At 50.1% G+C, this 17,462-nt stretch overlaps 6 protein-coding genes across 6 annotated transcripts; 1 reads left to right on the top strand and 5 right to left on the bottom strand.

Moving 5' to 3' along the window:
* Positions 1–1,264: 1,264 nt before the first annotated feature.
* On the bottom strand, positions 1,265–2,932 carry M436DRAFT_82919 (Protoporphyrinogen oxidase; the record flags this gene model as incomplete). The annotated part of the gene is made up of 1 exon (XM_013570937.1): positions 1,265–2,932. The coding sequence occupies one exon, from the start codon at positions 2,930–2,932 to the stop codon at positions 1,265–1,267; it is 1,668 nt and encodes a 555-aa protein (XP_013426391.1).
* Positions 2,933–3,774: 842 nt separating this feature from the next.
* Positions 3,775–6,073, top strand: M436DRAFT_64808 (uncharacterized protein; the record flags this gene model as incomplete). The annotated part of the gene is made up of 4 exons (XM_013570866.1): positions 3,775–4,020; positions 4,117–4,453; positions 4,522–4,819; positions 4,921–6,073. The coding sequence occupies 4 exons, from the start codon at positions 3,775–3,777 to the stop codon at positions 6,071–6,073; spliced, it is 2,034 nt and encodes a 677-aa protein (XP_013426320.1).
* Positions 6,074–6,931: 858 nt separating this feature from the next.
* M436DRAFT_64807 (putative endosomal integral membrane protein) lies at positions 6,932–8,863 on the bottom strand (the record flags this gene model as incomplete). The annotated part of the gene is made up of 1 exon (XM_013570865.1): positions 6,932–8,863. The coding sequence occupies one exon, from the start codon at positions 8,861–8,863 to the stop codon at positions 6,932–6,934; it is 1,932 nt and encodes a 643-aa protein (XP_013426319.1).
* A 494-nt stretch (positions 8,864–9,357) lies between these two features.
* Positions 9,358–10,297, bottom strand: M436DRAFT_49547 (EF-hand; the record flags this gene model as incomplete). The annotated part of the gene is made up of 3 exons (XM_013570761.1): positions 9,358–9,537; positions 9,592–9,887; positions 9,943–10,297. 3 exons carry the CDS (start codon positions 10,295–10,297, stop codon positions 9,358–9,360), a joined length of 831 nt encoding a protein of 276 aa, XP_013426215.1.
* A 987-nt stretch (positions 10,298–11,284) lies between these two features.
* Positions 11,285–13,570, bottom strand: M436DRAFT_49177 (DUF907 domain protein; the record flags this gene model as incomplete). Its single annotated transcript, XM_013570688.1, has 2 exons — positions 11,285–13,200; positions 13,258–13,570. 2 exons carry the CDS (start codon positions 13,568–13,570, stop codon positions 11,285–11,287), a joined length of 2,229 nt encoding a protein of 742 aa, XP_013426142.1.
* Positions 13,571–15,117: 1,547 nt separating this feature from the next.
* Positions 15,118–16,006, bottom strand: M436DRAFT_49407 (uncharacterized protein; the record flags this gene model as incomplete). The annotated part of the gene is made up of 2 exons (XM_013570731.1): positions 15,118–15,291; positions 15,347–16,006. Coding segments are annotated over 2 exons (834 nt in total), but the record flags the coding sequence as incomplete, so codon positions are not given.
* Between the last annotated feature and the right edge of the window lie 1,456 nt (positions 16,007–17,462).

Genomic DNA, 17,462 nt, shown 5'->3' with positions numbered 1-17,462 from the left:
TGTAGGGATCGAAACAGAACTCAGGTACGTGATCGCTCGAGATACCATGACCGTAGAATAAAACATAGAGCAAGATATTGACAAAAAAAAAGAATCAAGTTGAGCACCATGGGCTGGATTCGAACCAACGACCTCCCGACCCTCGAGAGAGAGAATTAGGATCTTAGGTAAGCGAGCGTAGGAAGCGAGCGTATTAGGATACCAGGTCGGGTGTGCTGACCACTGCACCACCACGGCTTTTTTCTTGGTGGGGGGATTCTAACATTTCTTGAATATAAGGGTTGAGAAAGTTCGCGGTGGCAGCGAAGCTCGGGAGGAAACTCGATTGCGGGAAGCAGCTGACATGTCCCCTGAGTCTGATCACTCAGTTGCGACATAGAGTATGTGTCGCGAAGAGCTTTCGATGAGGGCGAGCGTGGAAGCAATACAAGGTCTCGAGTTGTTGGGTATCTCTCGAGGTTCATGAGGACAAAGCAAAGAGGAAGATGTCGCCCCTGAATTCCGAACTTCGCCTTCCTTGGCTGAACAAGAACGCTGGCGATGTCGAGTTTGATGTGAAGATCTTTCTTGAGTCGAACGTATTTGATACTGCTTGGCTGTTGATGATATTTTTGATGGTATTGTCGGTTGCAGTGAATCAGCTGGAGTCAGGGGCTGCGAACTTCCTTCGTCGTGCTACCTGTGATACAAAATCGGGTTGATCGATCTGGCAAGAATACATAGGGTGTAAATTCGAGACGAGTCGAGATACTTGACCACAGAGCAGGCTCGTTACAGAGCACCTCGTCATGGTGAGGAGAAGGTGATAAATTAGTGATTCTGATGAGGAACCAGAAGCAGTACCACTTACCTGGGCGTCAAGCAGGCATGTCATCTCTCCTTCCAGTGCACTCACCTTCACTTGTCTCCTGTCCCTCATAGTCCAGCGAAACTCAGCATCTCTCAGCGAACGGTAAGTTGGCTCAATTGGGAACCACACTTTGCGATAAAACTCCGTAGGAGTTTCCGTGGACTGAAGTTCATCTGTTCGAGCTTCATGGCAGGCGGAAACGACTTATGCTCTGACTTGCTAAGGTAGAACACTTTCCAAGCGGGTAGGGGTTTTCCCAAGTCGCGCAACAGCGGCTTGGTTTTTTGCTTCTCTTAGTGGGAATGCTGGTATCACTCGACTCTATCGATCGTCAGTAGACCTTGACGTTGACAGGCACAAGGACAAAAGAAAGAAACAGCATCGAATGTACAAGTTTTGGTATTTTTTGCTTTATCAACTGCCTTTGACTTTGACCGTGACCCATTTCTTGGGCTTGACGATCCACTCAAGCCCGGTCAAATTGCTGGTGTCAAGTTCTCGGGCGACCTCCCAAGCGCTTCTGATGCAGTCATTGACACCGACACCTCTGACCCAGTTGCCAGCAACACGTAGGCGGCCAGAGTAACGAGACTGGAGTTCATCGTGGAATCTCTTTACTCTGTCCTCAAAGCCTACAGTGTACTGAGGAATGCAGTTGTAGTTGAGGTTGACCGAGTGTGCAGCAGGTTTTTCTGTGACGCCGAGGTGCCTTCCAATGACAGATTGTGCCATCGCCAGGCCTTCTTCTTTGGTAGGGTGAGATGACCAGCCGTCCCAGTAATGACCTCCCAGCATGACTGTGACCTTGGTGCCACGCTTTGACACAGTGTCCTGCACGGGACCCCTGAAGTTCTTGTCGTCCGGACTTGAAGCAGAGTAAGCAGTATCGAATGTGATTCCGAGAGCACGCTCGGGATTTTGATCGATTGGAATACCAAGAGGAATCAAGTAACCGAAGCCAGGCGGGTTGAGGTCTGGCGTGCGATAGTAGAGATTTACAGTCATGACTGTTGGTGTCGGGCAGACGGGCAAGGTAAGGAAATCGCGGTTCATCGACGAGGCGACCTTTGATGTCGTGTCTGGTGATAGAGTAGAGATTACGTGTGTGTGCTTGTGTTGCGAGAGTTTCTTTGTAGTCAGATGCTTAGATTCGAGCTCCACATTATGTTCGGTATTCTTGATGTCAGTGATTTCCTGATTTGTTTGGAAGACCACGTTCGATTGTTTCTTTAGGGACTCTTCCAACTTATCGACCAACTGTTGGAGACCATAACGGAAAGTGAAAACGTTGGACCTTCGGAAGTTCTTTCGGAAGTCGGAACCAAATGGATAGGGTTGTTTCATGGCGTTGATGAAGTCGATCTCATTGGCAGGGACTTTCGCTCCTTCGGCCATATTGTGTACCAGACCTGCAAGAACACTGCCATGTTCTTCTTCCAATCTCCAGATGCTAGGGAACAAACTCTTCATGCTCAGTTGGTAGATGTCACCAGCATAGATGCCGTGAACAACGGCAGACATGACTTGATCCACCAGCCTGCGACCAATACGGCGGACGAAGAAGTCACCAACAGACTCATCGGTCACGCTTGAATCTCTAGCGTGGATCGAAGGCTCGAGCAAGACGCGTGAAAGGATACCCTTGAAGGCTGGTTCGAACGCCAGAGCATAGGCAAAGGCATGCGCGTTCGCCAAGAAGCCTTTTTGAGGATCTGGTGCTGGCACACGAACAAGGTGATCCGGGTAGTAGATGTAGCGATTTGTTGCAGCAGGAGCGGTCTTCATGGTGAAAATGGTATCGTCCTCAAGACCGAGCTGATTGACTAGACGAGCGACGAGAGCACCGTTGCCAGCTGGACGGAGCGTTCTTGGGCCTTTCTCAAAAAGAATGTGTCCATCATCTATTTCGACCTTTTCTGTGTGCAACCAGCCTCCAAGCCGCGGTGAGCTTTCGTAGATGGTGACTCTGCGATTGGGGTTCGATCGTGCAAGGTAGTGTGCGGTAGCGAGACCAGTGATACCTCCTCCGAGGACAGCAACATCGTTCGGTTCGGCTGGCTGACTGTAACACCTACGCGACATAGTGAGCTCCTGCCTCCACCATGGTCGCATTGAACCGCACTTACCTTGTCGCCGCAAATCTGGAAGGAGCTATCGAGCGACACGAAGCCGCTCTGGCAATTCTGTTCAGCCCATGGCGCCTGGTCAGCATCTCTTGGTGACTCTTGCTTGTCTGGCTGTAACCAATTGGTACAGCGAGGCTGGTTGGACTGGAGTATGTCGACACCGATGTGGTCTGAGACTCACCAAGCACGAACCAATCATCGCATCGTCATCTCACCCCACGTCAACGTGAGCGACACCACTTTACCGAGTCTGCTCCTTCTTCCACAATCTCCACTGAGCGACATCATACAGCTGGGCAGGAGACCCAGAATCTCTTCAATGGCTGTCTGTTCGATTCGCCGTTCCAATGTACGTCTTTCGGTCATGTCCGACATATCCTTGGCCGAATCACAAGGGTTGGCACGGCTTCAACGCCTGGCACCTTCTGGGTATCAAGACTCAACATATTATGCTATACGGTCGTGGCTATCTGGTAGTAAATGCGGACATGTGTCACCGCCGTCTTACTAGGTAAGCAGAATGCTACGTGTGCTGGCAATGTGTTTTGTATGAGTATGTCTGATGGCTTGTGCATCTCCGCCGTTGAACTGAGACTTCGAATCGTCCAGCCAGGAGAAACCGTTGCAATCGTCCAGGTATACACGAGCTGAGCTGGAGATATAACGGTTTTGTTGCTACCCTTAATGGGTAAAAGAGAAAATCGCGGTCATGTCCATTCTACCTTTTGTCGAATGTTCTCCGTCTTCCGGTCCCACAGGACTGCTTTTTGACAAACTGACCGTGTTTGAGGAGAAACCATGAAGGTGAATAACTTCGTATGGTGGCTCTCATGGTCTAGTTTGGTGATCGCCTCGCCCTTGGAAGAGCGAGCAGCCAGCTCTTTTGTGTGCAACAATGCCCAAGTCAAGGCTTTACGATCGAGCAATGCCAACTGCTATTGCTCTTCGTATCTTCAGATTCCAGTTTCGACTGTCACAAAACTCACGACTCTAACATCAACGATACGAACGACAACCACGAAGAAACAAATCTCGACCAAGTTGGTATTGATGCCGCCAATATCGGATCCTTCTAACGCTTCACAGAACATCAACCACTAATGTCAGATCTACCGTAACGACGCAAACTGTCCTGTACAGAGCAATGCCCAGTTACGTATATGTAACAATAACTCGGACCGTAACGCCTCAAGCATCACAAGCACTATCAATGCGCAAGCGGAGACACCTAGATCATCATACAGAACTGGCCAAGAGAGCCGCTTCCTCGATTTGCGCGACGCCGACAATGTTCAAGAGCATGAACAAAGCGGCTATATCAAGTGCTTGCAAATGCTTGTCTATAGCGCCTTCCAGACTCACTACGACCAAGACCGTCACAACACGTATCACCCAGATTTCAACAAAGACTACGAGCTCTACTGCTCTCCGAGGAACGACTATCAAACAGAGTCTCACTGCATCAACGACAGTCACAGTAGTGCCTCCCAGAGTGGTCACCATAACAAGGATAGTTGAAGTGACTGCTAAGCCTACTTCGACCAGGCTCAGTAGCACTCCTACAAGCTCTTTACGAAACGAAGGTGTCTCAAAGTCTACACCAAAGTCTTCCAGTCGGTCAGCGAGCAGTCTGTCCACAACTCAATCGACAAGACGTTCAATTTCTGGCAGCCAAGTACCTAGCAGCAAGTCTTCAATCTCTACATCGAGCAATAGGCCGGCTGCATCGTCGACAGCTCAGTCTGCGAGTAGTATTTCGTCAAGCGCTCGACCCGTCAGCGCTATCAGATCGACCAGTACTTCAAGCGATAGACCAGTTAGCTTTCCGAGCAGCAGTCGGCTAGTAAGCACGTCGTCTGACCGGTCATCGAGTGTTATCACAAGCACGTCCTTGAAAACATCTTCGAGCACATTCTCAAGCCGGGCCTTAGCTATATCATCTAGCAAACTATCGAGCATTTCAACAAGCAAGCCATCGAGTATCCTCACGAGCAAATCATCTAGCACCTCAACGAGCAAGCCATCTAGCATTTATACGACCAAATCCTCCACAAATTCAATTAGCACTGGTTCAAGCAAAACTTCGAGCAAGGTCTCCACTACGTCAACGAGCAAATCATCCATGATCCCGAGCAGTAGTCAAAAAACGACGACCAAAGCTCTAGAGACAGCATCGACTAGAGCATATCCATCGCAAGGACCGCTGTACACACCAAACACAAACGCATGTGCCTCAAGAACTGTCAGGTCTTCGGTCAGTACGATTACTCGATCTAAGTCATCGACAATGTCCACCTCGAGCAAATTTGTCACTGTATCAACCTCATCGTCCACAACAAGCAAAGCATCGACATCCAGCTCGAGCAAGCTATCCACCATACCAATCTCGTCGTCAACGACGAGCAAGTTCACAACCTTGAGCTCAACTCGAAGCAGTGAGACACCCAAGTTCACGTTCCCCTCCAACAGCACAATCTCAGCGTCCATAACAACAAGCCAATCATCAAGCTCTGCTGTCCCAGCAGTCAACCAGAAACTCATCTTCGACGACCTCTCCACCAACACCACGACCAACACCAACGGCACCACAACCGACCCACCTTTCTTCGCCGCCAACTCGACATCCATGAACATCAGCACCTTTTCCCCTAATAACCCCTTCCATCTGCAGTCAATGTGTACGTCCGGTCTCGACATCAGTGGTTTGTACGCAGTCCTCATCTCCACAAGTGGTAATCCCACGTTGCAATTTACTTCCTCTGCTTCTCTTGCCTCAGCATTCTACCTCTCAACCTCTGGATATCTATATGTTTTGCCCTCTACCACAACGCCATGGGCATCATATTCAGACGAAAAGTTGATAGCGAATATCGATAAAGGGGTCTCAGAGATGGATTTGTTCTTTGGTGAAGAGGGAGAAATCGCAGACGATGGTGCGGAAAGAGCAGTATGCAATGTTGATGCAGAAGGATTGTTGCAGTGTAAGACTAGCGGCACTGAAGAGGTGTTGTATTGTGCAAGCGAGGGAACGATAAGATTGGCGAGTTGTGTTCTGGAAGGGTGCGATGCTGCTGAGTTGGGGGTTGTATATATCTAATCTGGACTTGTTCGCAAAGTGGGCAAGCACATCAATATAGAAGCTATAGAAATCGGGTATAACGTTATCAAAAAAGTCAAGACATCCAAAGGAGATCAGACAGCTTTCCACTACCTCACTGACTAACGATTCCATCCCAGGAAAGAACTCTGCATATTCTACAGCACGCTCGAAAACCTGTGGCCAGAGCAGGGAATCTTGTATCTCCTTTATACCCGAGCGGAAAATGACCTCCAAAAGCCATAATGTATAGCTATCTCATCAGACGTTTTACCAATGCTGCTGTTTCACCACAGTCTACAAAGACAATATATGCATTTAGGCCTAGAGATGGACAAACAACCAGTCTACATTCACCCGCACAAACATTTGACAAAAAAAAAACGACAAATTTTACCATTCGCATGTCTAACATAGCACTCCCTTAAACTAACCAGAACAAAGCACAGCAACATCACCTTACAAACAATGACCTACAACCATCAAGACTCTGTTGAAAAGACCTGCGTACTCTCCTCTGCTTTCGGCCCGCCGACGACGAAACAACAAGGTTAGTCCTCGTGTGCTCATCATTGCAAGATCCCGCTGCTTTGCTGGTGTCTCATGTGTACTCGCTGACGAGGAACAGGGCGGTCCAACAGATTTCTGCCACGAAGACACGCACCAAGATGATACCTCGAGTGCATCCATCAGCGTCGATCGCTGCTCCTTCTTCTTTCCTTCATGATGCAGAGAACAGGATCGGAAAGTGCGCAGAAAAGGGAAGTACAACCGTGTTCTCTATTCAATCCGTCTATTCTTTTCCAAAGGCCGATGAGCAGTACTGCAATAGTTTATGACTCTATGCAGCACATGACTTCAATCAATCTTCAACGACCCATAGATCCTATACACAAACGCCCACGTGGCAACAAAGCCAATAGTGCCAGTCAACACAAACCACAACGCGCTAATCAGCGCAGAGTACCCCAAATACAAGACTCCACTCGTCCAAGACGTAAAGCTCAGCGTCCGCACCCAATAAAGCATAGCATACAAAAACACATAGATGGCCGACGCGCCAGACGTGAAAAACGCTCTCCACTGCCAATGGTAGTTTTCCGCGCAGAGAGCAAAGTACACCATAAGGATAGTGACGGCAGCAGAAGTGACTATCATGAGGCCATAGCAGAGGAACAGGAAGCCGAACATGTAGTAGATACGGCTGAACCAGATACTGCTGATGATAAAGTACAGCTCGAGGAATATGGCGCCGAAAGGCAAAATGCCGACGAGGAACATGGACGGCAAGGGACGCAGATATCCTGTTGAAGGTGGGATCTGGCGAGGAATCTGGTTGGTGCGGACAGGAGGTGTGGACTCAGGCGCGCGGAACCCGAGCCATGAGCCACCGACGGAAAGAGGCACGGAAATGAGGAACCAGATGCTGATGAGTGCGAGCATGGTGGTGAATGGTACAGCTCCGGAAGACTGGCGCGCCCAGACGAATAGATTCATGAGGAAGAACACACCGAATACAGTGCCTGGGATGAGCAGGGGTGTGTAGGCGATATTCTGCTTCCAAGCGTCGCCGTGGAAGAACTTGTACACACGTGCAGAGACATAACCTCCCACTGCGCCGAAGAAGGTGTACAGCATGACCATGACGGTAGTCAGGGATCCGCGATTTGAAGGAGACAGAAAGCCGAGCAGCGCAAAAGCAATGGTGAAACCGGTCATCATGAAGAGCTGGGCGCCGTTACCGACCAGAATAGACAAGACCATGGGGTGTCTCGGTGGGCGGAAGACATCGCCGTGCACCAACTTCCAGCCTGAATCTTCTTGTACACTGTCGTCCAGACCGCTACCGCCAAAGTCATCAAGAGCCAGATCATCGAGGCGGTTGTAGCGGGCAATGTCCTTGCGTAGGGTTCGGAGAAGAATGGTAGATACCATGCCGACAAGAGCGACGACAATCATGGCAGAGATGGTCAGCGAGACCCAGTGGATGCGCGGATCGTAGACATGGAGATATTTGTCCCAGCGTGTAGCGAATGAAGTAGGTGAGGGTACCCAGTAAACGCTATATGTCCAGACGATGTCGGTAGCATCCTTGTCAGAAAGCACAACGGGATGAGCAATGTCACCACACTGGACCTTGCCATCGTCCAGCAGCTTGGAGTCGATGGAAGAAGCTGGCTCAACCAGAACCCCAACGACGCGGTACTGATCCTGGGCAGCCTGGTGGTATTCAACAAAGATGTTGTAGTGGTTGTTGAGGACCGGGGTCTGAGTGTTGGCCTGTACCTGGCCAAGAGAAAAGCCAGGGCTGTAGAAGATGGCATCGTTGGCATCGATCATCTTCTGAGCAGCAGGCAGGCCGTCAATGTTCCAGTTGACATTGTAGTTCTGCAAGATGCGAGCATTGACAAATTTGGCGTCGCGAGGCTGGAAGGTCTGCTTGCCGCATACAGCCTTGCAAGACTCATTCTTGCCCATGTATAGCTCTAGCGGTGAAGTCTGAATGCGGTCTCCAAACAGGATGCTTCCCAAACTCTCGCTCTTTTGCTGTGGGCCGCCTTCAGGCTCGCAGTGGTGGAAGGCATGGTGGTAGTAGTCGAAGGCAAAGACAGATCGGACTTGAGCGTCTTGTTCGGATTGCGAGGGCGTTAGGCGGTTGACGGTGAGCGGTACTCGATCTCCGGTTTGATAATTCGTAGGTGCGACTCCTGGAAGATAGAAGGATGCTACACTGGAAGGACCTGCCACCAGAATCGCACAAAGCGACAAGGTTAATTCTGAGAGACGCATTATGCCACCTATTCGAGAGCGATCATCTGCTTGCGCCGGACCTTCGGGTTATCGTCCTCGTTTCACTACAAGATTGGAATGTCGTGTGATAAAATGTCGCGCAAGACGGTCGAACAGTACAATCGCTTCTAAGAAATGCTACAGAGACAAAAGGGCAGCGGTTGAATACGGGACAAAGGAGTCGCTCTCCTGAACACTCAGCACATGTGCCATGATCTGGGTCTGGGGAGAACTCCACTGTCATTGTGCCGACGCTTGGGCCAAACATATGACGAAGCTGCGCGTATGCTCATTAAGGTAATTATCACAATCTTGTACAACTTTCTCAAACACACGCAAAGGCTAGGGAGTATAAAAAGTCATGTCCTCGTTTATTAGAGGTGTATGCTGTGCTGCTGCTTCTGCAATGCGCCGGGGAATATCGTAGGTAACCGCATGCTTGCCCCAAAGAAGGTCTAAGGAAAAGGAAGGAGAAATGCCCATCAACAACCTCTCTACACCAGTCCATCGTAGAGAGACAGCGCCGAGACGATTGTCTCATCGCGCTTGGATCCCTCCTTGAACTCAGCCATGTCCAGACTGCCGTTCTCGTCCTTGTCCATCATGCGGAAGATCTTGCGCACTCTCTTCTCTGGTGTGTCTTCGTCTTCGGGCAGCTTGACCATTGATCCGACCTGGCAGAGCGTGTTAGCATATCTCACTACTCTGAGCATTCCCTTCTTTCTTACCATCTTGTAGATAGCCTCAACGATTGACAGCATCTCGTTGTAACTGATTTGTCCGTCTCCATCAATGTCGTACAGTTGGAATGCCCAATCCAGCTTGTCCTCCATCTTGCCCCTGCTCGTTACGCTCAGAGCGCAGATGAACTCTTTGAAGTCGATTGAGCCGGACTTGTCTGCGTCAAACACGTTGAAGACATAGTCGGCGAATGATGACGGATCTCCGAATGGGAAGAACTGCTTATAGATCTTCTGGAACTCCTCCTTGGTGAGCATGCCCGAGGGACAGTCCTTGAGGAAGCCTGCGTTGCCGTCAGCGTCGCGTCCTGCACCATCTGACTTTGAGCATTGTCTTACCCTTGTACCATTGCTGTAATTCCTTCTTGTCGAAGTGAGTGGCCTTCTGGAGATCGCTAAGCTCCTGTGCCGACAACTTGCTCTGACTGTTGTGGGGATGTAGTGTCAGCGTGTGTATCCTCAGTGAAATGTGTGATATTGGGCTGTGTGTTCCAAGCTCTTGCTCCAGGTGGTGAATGGCTGTACGAAGTGCTGTGTCGCGGTTGACTGCATAGTCCAGATAGTCATCGGAAGTGTGACGCGGGATGTGCTTGGGTCGCGACCTGGCATGGTTCGAGGTAGCGAGGACGCATGTAGTGTCACCGGCTGTCGGAGAGGTAGAGGGTTTGTCGTGTTCTTGGTCGATTGGCTGCATTGTGTTGTGGAGCTGATCTGGTTGACGAGTGACGATTGGAGTCGACGGAAGCTCGCCGAGGCATTGGTCGAGCAGGAGAGGACATGGATCGAAGTGGCAACGAACGAGCCATGGCCAGAGGATGAAGCAAATACGACGAGACAAGACAAAGGAGGGAGGGGCTGTTACTCACGACTTCCCCATATTGCGCCTTCGGAATGCTGATCGTTTGTCTGTCGCTGTTTCTCCTGAAAGGATTCTGGAAGCTGCAACCCCTGGCTCACGGAATCGGTCTGCTTGTGTTTAGGACGGTGATGTTGTAGCAAAGAAGGGTTGGAAAGCGCGCACTATCAGGCCTGCTGCGTGGGGCTTAGGTGGTGGCTGTGAAGCAGCCGCCATGACCAAACAAGTCCCCGCCCCCATCCGTTTGACCACTACGCATCCACCACACTGCTGTCACTGCTTAACCGCACATGTGCTCTCGCCTGCAGAGAGCCTGTCCTTGACATCGGCCCTCGTGGCTCGTAACACAGAGCCAATCACACTATGTCCCGAATGCCGACACCGATTAAGTAACTTTCTGAAAGCAACCGTGAAATCATCGCCTCTAGGTTGAACCCGAGTCGGACACGAGCCAGAAACAAGCCCTTTCGTTGTTTGCGTATCACAGTGTATAACACAGACAGCGGTCACATGCACAATGATGCCGAGAAGCGATCCACTCTGTCTTGAGAACTATTGTGCGTCTCTACAATCGACAGTACTGATCTTCACTACAATGAGGGGATGCGCCACCGTGATGACAGGAGCCTTGGGAGTCACAGATTCCGAAGAAGGGAGTGGAAAAGTGAGGAGGTTTAGAAAGTGAAGTAATGAAGACAAAGGCTTATCTACGTGAATTCGAGTATAGACAGAAGAAAAGAAACTATTCGCTTGCAAAGGGAAACGGGAAAGAAACAGATGAAAACACATAATGCTCAATAACCCAATCATGCAGACGATACTCGCTCAATGCTGATGGCGGAAGTCAAACTGTCCCAGCTCGATCTCAGGCAACCTGGGCTCTCTTGCCGCAGGGCTGTTGCTTCGGTCTCTACCGCCCATGCTGGCTGCACCTGACATGAGGTTTTGTTGACTCTCGTCCCGCGAGAATCCTGGTCTTGCACTGTAGATTCCGTCTGATTTCTTCGACATAGGATCGTATGCGATCTTGCTCTTTGTTGTGCTGTTGAGCGAGGGTGACACAAGAGGTGCCTTCTTGTATTCCGATACTTGTGAGCCTGCGCCCTTGTATTCGGTAAGTTGTGTTGGATCCATGAGGAGAGAGTTACGAGCGTCCAGGGGAGTGAGATCATCAAGGTCGCGGTTGAGCTTTTCGGCATCCTTTCTTCTCTTGCGGTGAGGGTTGGCGCGGACACAGGTGACGATAGCATTGACGGCGATAAGGATAGCCAGAACACCGGTGAGAACGGATTGCACAACAATCAGAACAAGACCAGTGACGGTCTTGGTTGTCTGACTGATACCTAGCTCTTCAACAAAGACGAGCACACAGATGACCGAAAGAACGCGGACGACCTGAATGGTGATGTTGATGACATTGCCACTCTTCAGTGAGTAGGGTCTTGACCAGATGAGCAGGATGAGCATGACACACTCGATGGCGATTTGACCAATAGTCTGAACCAGGCCGTGTCCGTTGGCTCCAGCGATAAGGGCGTTTTTGGCGAATGCGTAGACAATTGTAGGGATGAACAACCACCAGTATCCCTTCTTGAAGTTTTCGTAGAGGAAAGAGTATCTGACCCAAGTCTCCTTGTGCTCAAACAGCATGCTTGCATCTCCATCCATCTTCTTGTATGTGTTGGCTTTGTGCCAGATCGTGAAAGCAAAGAATCCGAGAATACAGGTGAAAATAGCCCAAGTGACACCAGCGAGAACCTTGGCCGCCCATGAGTCGCCGTTGGTGAATTGGTACACACAGTAAAGAGTCCAGACACCATAAGCAAGCATGACCAGATTGGTGATGGTCTTTGCGAGACGCCACCAGTAACGCTTGCGGAAACTGTTCATGGACTTGGGAAGGTTGCCCATGAGAGCCAGGGCTTCGAGAATAACCTTAGTGAGCAGAATTCCAACAGTGATTACAGCAATAACAATTGCGAAGAAGAGCAAGATGGTCATGAAAGTGTTTCCTTGGGGAATAGAGAGCTTCTCCACGTAAGCCTGGATGCCATGAACGTAGTGCATGGGTTTGCTTTCGGTCGCTGTGCCGTTGCCAGAAGTCGTGGAGTTGTTGCTGACAACGTCAGTACCATTGACACTGGCGGTGAAGTCTCTGGCGTAGAGGAACATGGAGTCGATGCTGCGCTTGGTGAGGTTGCTGCTGTAGCTACCATCAACGATGGTGACATTTTGCAAGTAGTTCCAGCTGTCTGTCGATAGATCTCCACCTGTTTTTTCGCGGAAGCTGTCGATTGTGGTCTGCATGCTACCCCAAGGAATAAGACCAGTGCTGAAACCAAAGTTCTTGGAGAAACTGCTGTAGATGGAAGGGTATGAGACACTGAGCATGCCGGTTGTTGCGATGCTTTGGAACCAGCCAAAGGTTTCTCCAAATGTAGGACTGGGCGAAGCTCCACCAACGTGGAATCCACCAGCCACAGCACCGAGAGCGGATATACCCAGAGCAGCGCCTGCCATACCAGCGGCAACATAGGTGACTGCCTGAACATTCATCGACTTTCCGTTGCTGACTGTTGACTGGACACAGGCAAGATCTTTGGTTTCATCGTTGTCGGAGAACAATTCGAGCTTGGCGATTCCGTCCAGGTCGGGTACGTTGAAAGCGATCGCAGGGATTTGGCTGGCGTATTCGGCAGGAATCTTTTGGCTACCTTGTGCAGCGAAGCTTCCGGCCGGGACTGTAGATTGAAGGTCAGCTATGGACGAGACAGATGATCAAAGACGAGTATACATACCTGGACAAAGTTGCTCGACGTATGTGCCAGACTCGCAAGGGTTGAAGGCTTTCTGGTATACCTGTTTTCCATATGCAGTGACGACGATGTTGGCTCTGACGTTCTGTGACTCTGAACTGCTTCCTGCAACATTGAAGACTACCATGCCCGTTGTTCGGTCGTATTGAATATCCAAGGCTTCGACCTTGATTGTGGGGTCGGTCGAACACAAACTGTATCCTTGAGTAGAGAGAACATCACCACCCAACACTCTGGCCGGCAGAGCGCTGAGCAGTACAAGTGGCAAAGTCCACGAGACGCCCGAAGACCACATGGTGGGATTTTTTGGTGTAGAAGCAGGGCCTCTATATACGATATCAAATTTCCAGACTTTTAAGCTTTCAGGGGTTCGAGGCCGGGGTACGAGTCGCGATCAAGCTGGATGTGTTGTATGTGTCCAGCGATGATATCGGTAGATGTGGGTAACGAGTGTGTGTGTGAAGTCAGAGACGACACAGATGGATAATCAAGAAGTGTTTTGGGCCAGTGGCCGAGCAAAAGACGTTCGCGGTGTGAGTCGGCGGCGTAATCAGGGGGTGCGGGCAGTTGAAACGTGCTAAACGCGGGAGCAGGACGTTGTGCGTGTTTTGGAAAAAGACACGAGCAAGACGGAAAATTCAGGCGTGAAATGTGCGACAGAAGAAAGAAGACAGCAGAACGTAGGAGCGATGGACAAAACGAAATAAAAAGAGTGATAGGAAAGTGCAAGTGCGCAGATGCAGAAGAGCGAGCGAATGAGGTGAGATGAAGACAACCAATTGCTAGTCGGCACGCACCTACCTACTTGCATGCGCGCACGGGACTTTGTGGCATTCGAGGCCTGACCCATGCGATTCGGTTGTTCCTCGACATCTTGGAGTGCCTGCTGTTTTGCGTGCATCGCCGCCTACCTTTGCTCTATCGTCATGCCATCATTGGCTTGCGGTTGTCATGTTACCAGCTCGACTTCGTTGGAGGTATGTCTATGTTTACATGCACAAACGGCCTTGTTGCATCCACAACGACGCTGCGCCTTAAGCCACAACTGCCTGCCATCATCCTGCGAGCTGCAAGGTCTAAGCGCCCTGACACGAGCGAGGTCTTCTTCTGCTGCTGCTTCCGATCCATCAGGAGCCGGTCGTACTTTGATAGATTGAATGCTCCATTCGCCGCCGCGGTCTCAAACACCCGTAAGGACTCGTCACCTATCTATCGATAAACCACTGCATCATAGCAATCGTGCCTCAATCACATCTTGGCGAACAGTATTTAGACACAAAGCAATCTTGTTTGGCAGGATACGCAATCGTTATCCGCTTTGGATTGGCTGATCATTAGTTGTTTCTAAAAATTGACATGAGCAACCATCTTTATTTTTCCTCGCCCAAAGGAATGCTTGTTTACTTGTCAGAAACATTGCCTCTATCGTCCAACGTAATCTGACAGCCTGTTGAAAGTGAAATGTCGTCCTGAATCCTGGATCCTGATGGTCCTGGTCGATGAAGTTGGTCGATCACACGTGCACTGTACCTTTCATCAGCGATGGATTTAATTGCAGGATCATCGTGTCGACTGGCCTCAGACAGAACATTCCAGGCTTGAAGATCAGACCTCGATCGCAATATCTCCGTGACATGTTGATCAATCTTGTCCATCTTTCTATTTTTCTTACAGTTGAGCTGTTATGTCACTAATTAGTGCTGATGAAAGTTGCGGCTCAAGTACTTCGACAACTGAAGTTCGTTATGTGAGTTAAATTTATTCGAAATATCCGGCCTCTCTAAAGTTGAGGTCTTTCCCGAATCATACGCCCGCTCCCAGTAACCAGACATGATCGAACGCTTACAAGATGCCCCAGAAAATGGTAGCAGCGACAAGACCACTCCAGCCGGCAAACTTGGCGACAGTGCTGGCATCACCCTTGGGGATGGCGCCAGTGGAAGCCTTGTTGAGGTACCAAGCACCAATGTCGGTGAGCTTGCCCTTCTCGGTCAAGAAAGCGGCATTGGGTCCAACCTGAAGGTGAGTGTTAGCGATATATCGTGGACAACAGAGAACTCCCAAGACTTACGTTAGAGACAGACGAACGGAAAGCACCAAAGTAAGAGTATGATCCAATGTAACTGAGGCGGTCAAGGTACTCAAAGCTCTGGTTGGCAAAAGTCTGGCTGTCCTCAAGAGAGCAGCCGGCACACGCGAACTCGGTGACCCAAGTCTCACTAATGTTCTGGTATGTGCCGTTGATCTGACCCAAATGACTAGCCAAACCACCGAAGTTGCCGTACCAATGGGCAGGGATAAAGTCAACTTCGCAAGAAGTCGTGTTGGACGCACTGTCGGAGGAGCTAGCAACCAGAGCAGCACATTCAGTGAACCAGTTCTGAAGCCAGTTGAATCCAGTGGTGGCACCAGTGACTGCAGGGGCACCGAGCTTGACGCCGAAATCGCGCTTCAAGGGCTCCATCTGTTTCTTCCAGATCTGGGCTGCAGTAGCGGCACTAACACAGGAGCCACCGTAACCTTGGCCACAACCATCGGGTTCGTTGAATCCGAGAACGTGTGTAATGTTTGATCCTCCCTTGATGAGGTTGCTGACAGTGTTGTAGAAAGTCATGTCATTCGCCGGGTCCTCGGGTGCTCCCCAGAGCATAGGAACGAAGTTGAGCTTGCCCGTGTAGTCGGATGTGGGAACGGCGGCGTAGTTGTAGTACCATGTCCTGGTCTGGTCAGTTCGGGTTCTACCAAGCGTGTCGCGATGCCGAGTATCTTACAGGTCGGTGTCATTTGTCCAGATTGTGTCGTCCTGTGTTGTCGAGGTGGATACAACGCAGAGACCACGCTTGCTGGAAGCAGTGGCAGCCACAAGAGGAGCAGCCACGAGAAGTGCTGAAGTAGTGTAACGCATGGCGGTATATGTTATAAATTATAGATGGCGGTATGTATATGTAGTCCGGGGGTATCGTATGGGCGTAAAAGATCCGGGTATCGCAGATGGGTGTTCAAGGTCAACAAGCGCGTCAGAGGCGGTTTTTAATATGTTTTGAGCGAATGAATGGGAGCGACTCGAGCGAAGTTGGCAGAAGCAGGCTTCTGCAGGTGTGAATATTGCGAGGACTGAGGAAAGAACGAAAAGAGCGAAACGAGAGAAGATGCAGGAGAGAGCAAGGAGAAAAATGCCCACCCAGATCTCAGACAATACTTTCCTTCAGCTATCCAAGAACGTTGGCGAGCCCATGCTAGAGCGCTTCTGGGCTGCGTGGGAGAGTCAAAAACGGATTGACTCTCAACGTTATCAAGCCCCGTCCACTCCCGGAGCTGCAGCCTCCCGTTAAAGAACCTATTTGTGGACTAGAAGGACTTGGCTCTCTCAAATCGTTCTTCGTCGTCCTAACGGAGAAGGATATGACACCTAGCGCCAGGTTGCCGCGGACTCGTTTTTCTTGATTGTGATCGCATTCTGCAAGGTACGACTGGGTGTTCGGCGCCAATGCTTGTCTTTGTTGAGTGACGGGCTGTAGTTCAGTATGTATACCGGGTGAGCCGCAAGTTTCTCTGCAATCAGCGCCTTCGGTCGAACTTTGGTGCGGCAGTCGGCATTTCCGCTTAACTTCCGTCAATAGAAAATGGGCTTATGCAGGTCCTTCTTCTCGAACCACTGCGCAAGCCACTTCTTGGAAGGAGATTTGGAGCTGAAGGACGGAGGCGAAAGGCATACGAAAACACATGTTTTAGCTATCGAACCCCGTTGAACGCAGTGGATTGAGATATTCGAACTTTGAGGACGAAGGGCGACAGCTTTAAAGTGATATGTTAAATCCGGACATGCTTTCAGTAGCACCCTGTCAATCAGTTGATTCTTGGAAACCCGGCAATAACAATCAGAGCACGCTTCCGTACTTGTGCAATCAATATATCGCGCTTCTGGGAGCTTATAGGAGGTTTCGTATGTCTTGACACTGGCGGTAGATAAAATAAAGACGCGTTTGGTGACTCATGTCGCGTTTCTGAGTTTATATCCGGATAGCCTTTTCGCATGTCTTGCCGATGCATCCGCTTCGATCTTTCCGAGTGCTGTAATTCGTGGATCCCAGCATATCTTATCAGAAGACAGGGCGTGTGTTCGCCAGGGAAAGTCGTGAAGATTACCAAATTAGAGCCCATTCCAAAGAGAGCCCATAATCTCTTGC

The sequence above is a fragment of the Aureobasidium namibiae genome (genome assembly GCF_000721765.1).
Source record: "Aureobasidium namibiae CBS 147.97 unplaced genomic scaffold scaffold_11, whole genome shotgun sequence".
Taxonomy (NCBI): Eukaryota; Fungi; Ascomycota; class Dothideomycetes; order Dothideales; family Saccotheciaceae; genus Aureobasidium; species Aureobasidium namibiae.
Note: the sequence above shows the minus strand (reverse complement) of the source record. Positions and strands in the feature narration are given on the sequence as shown.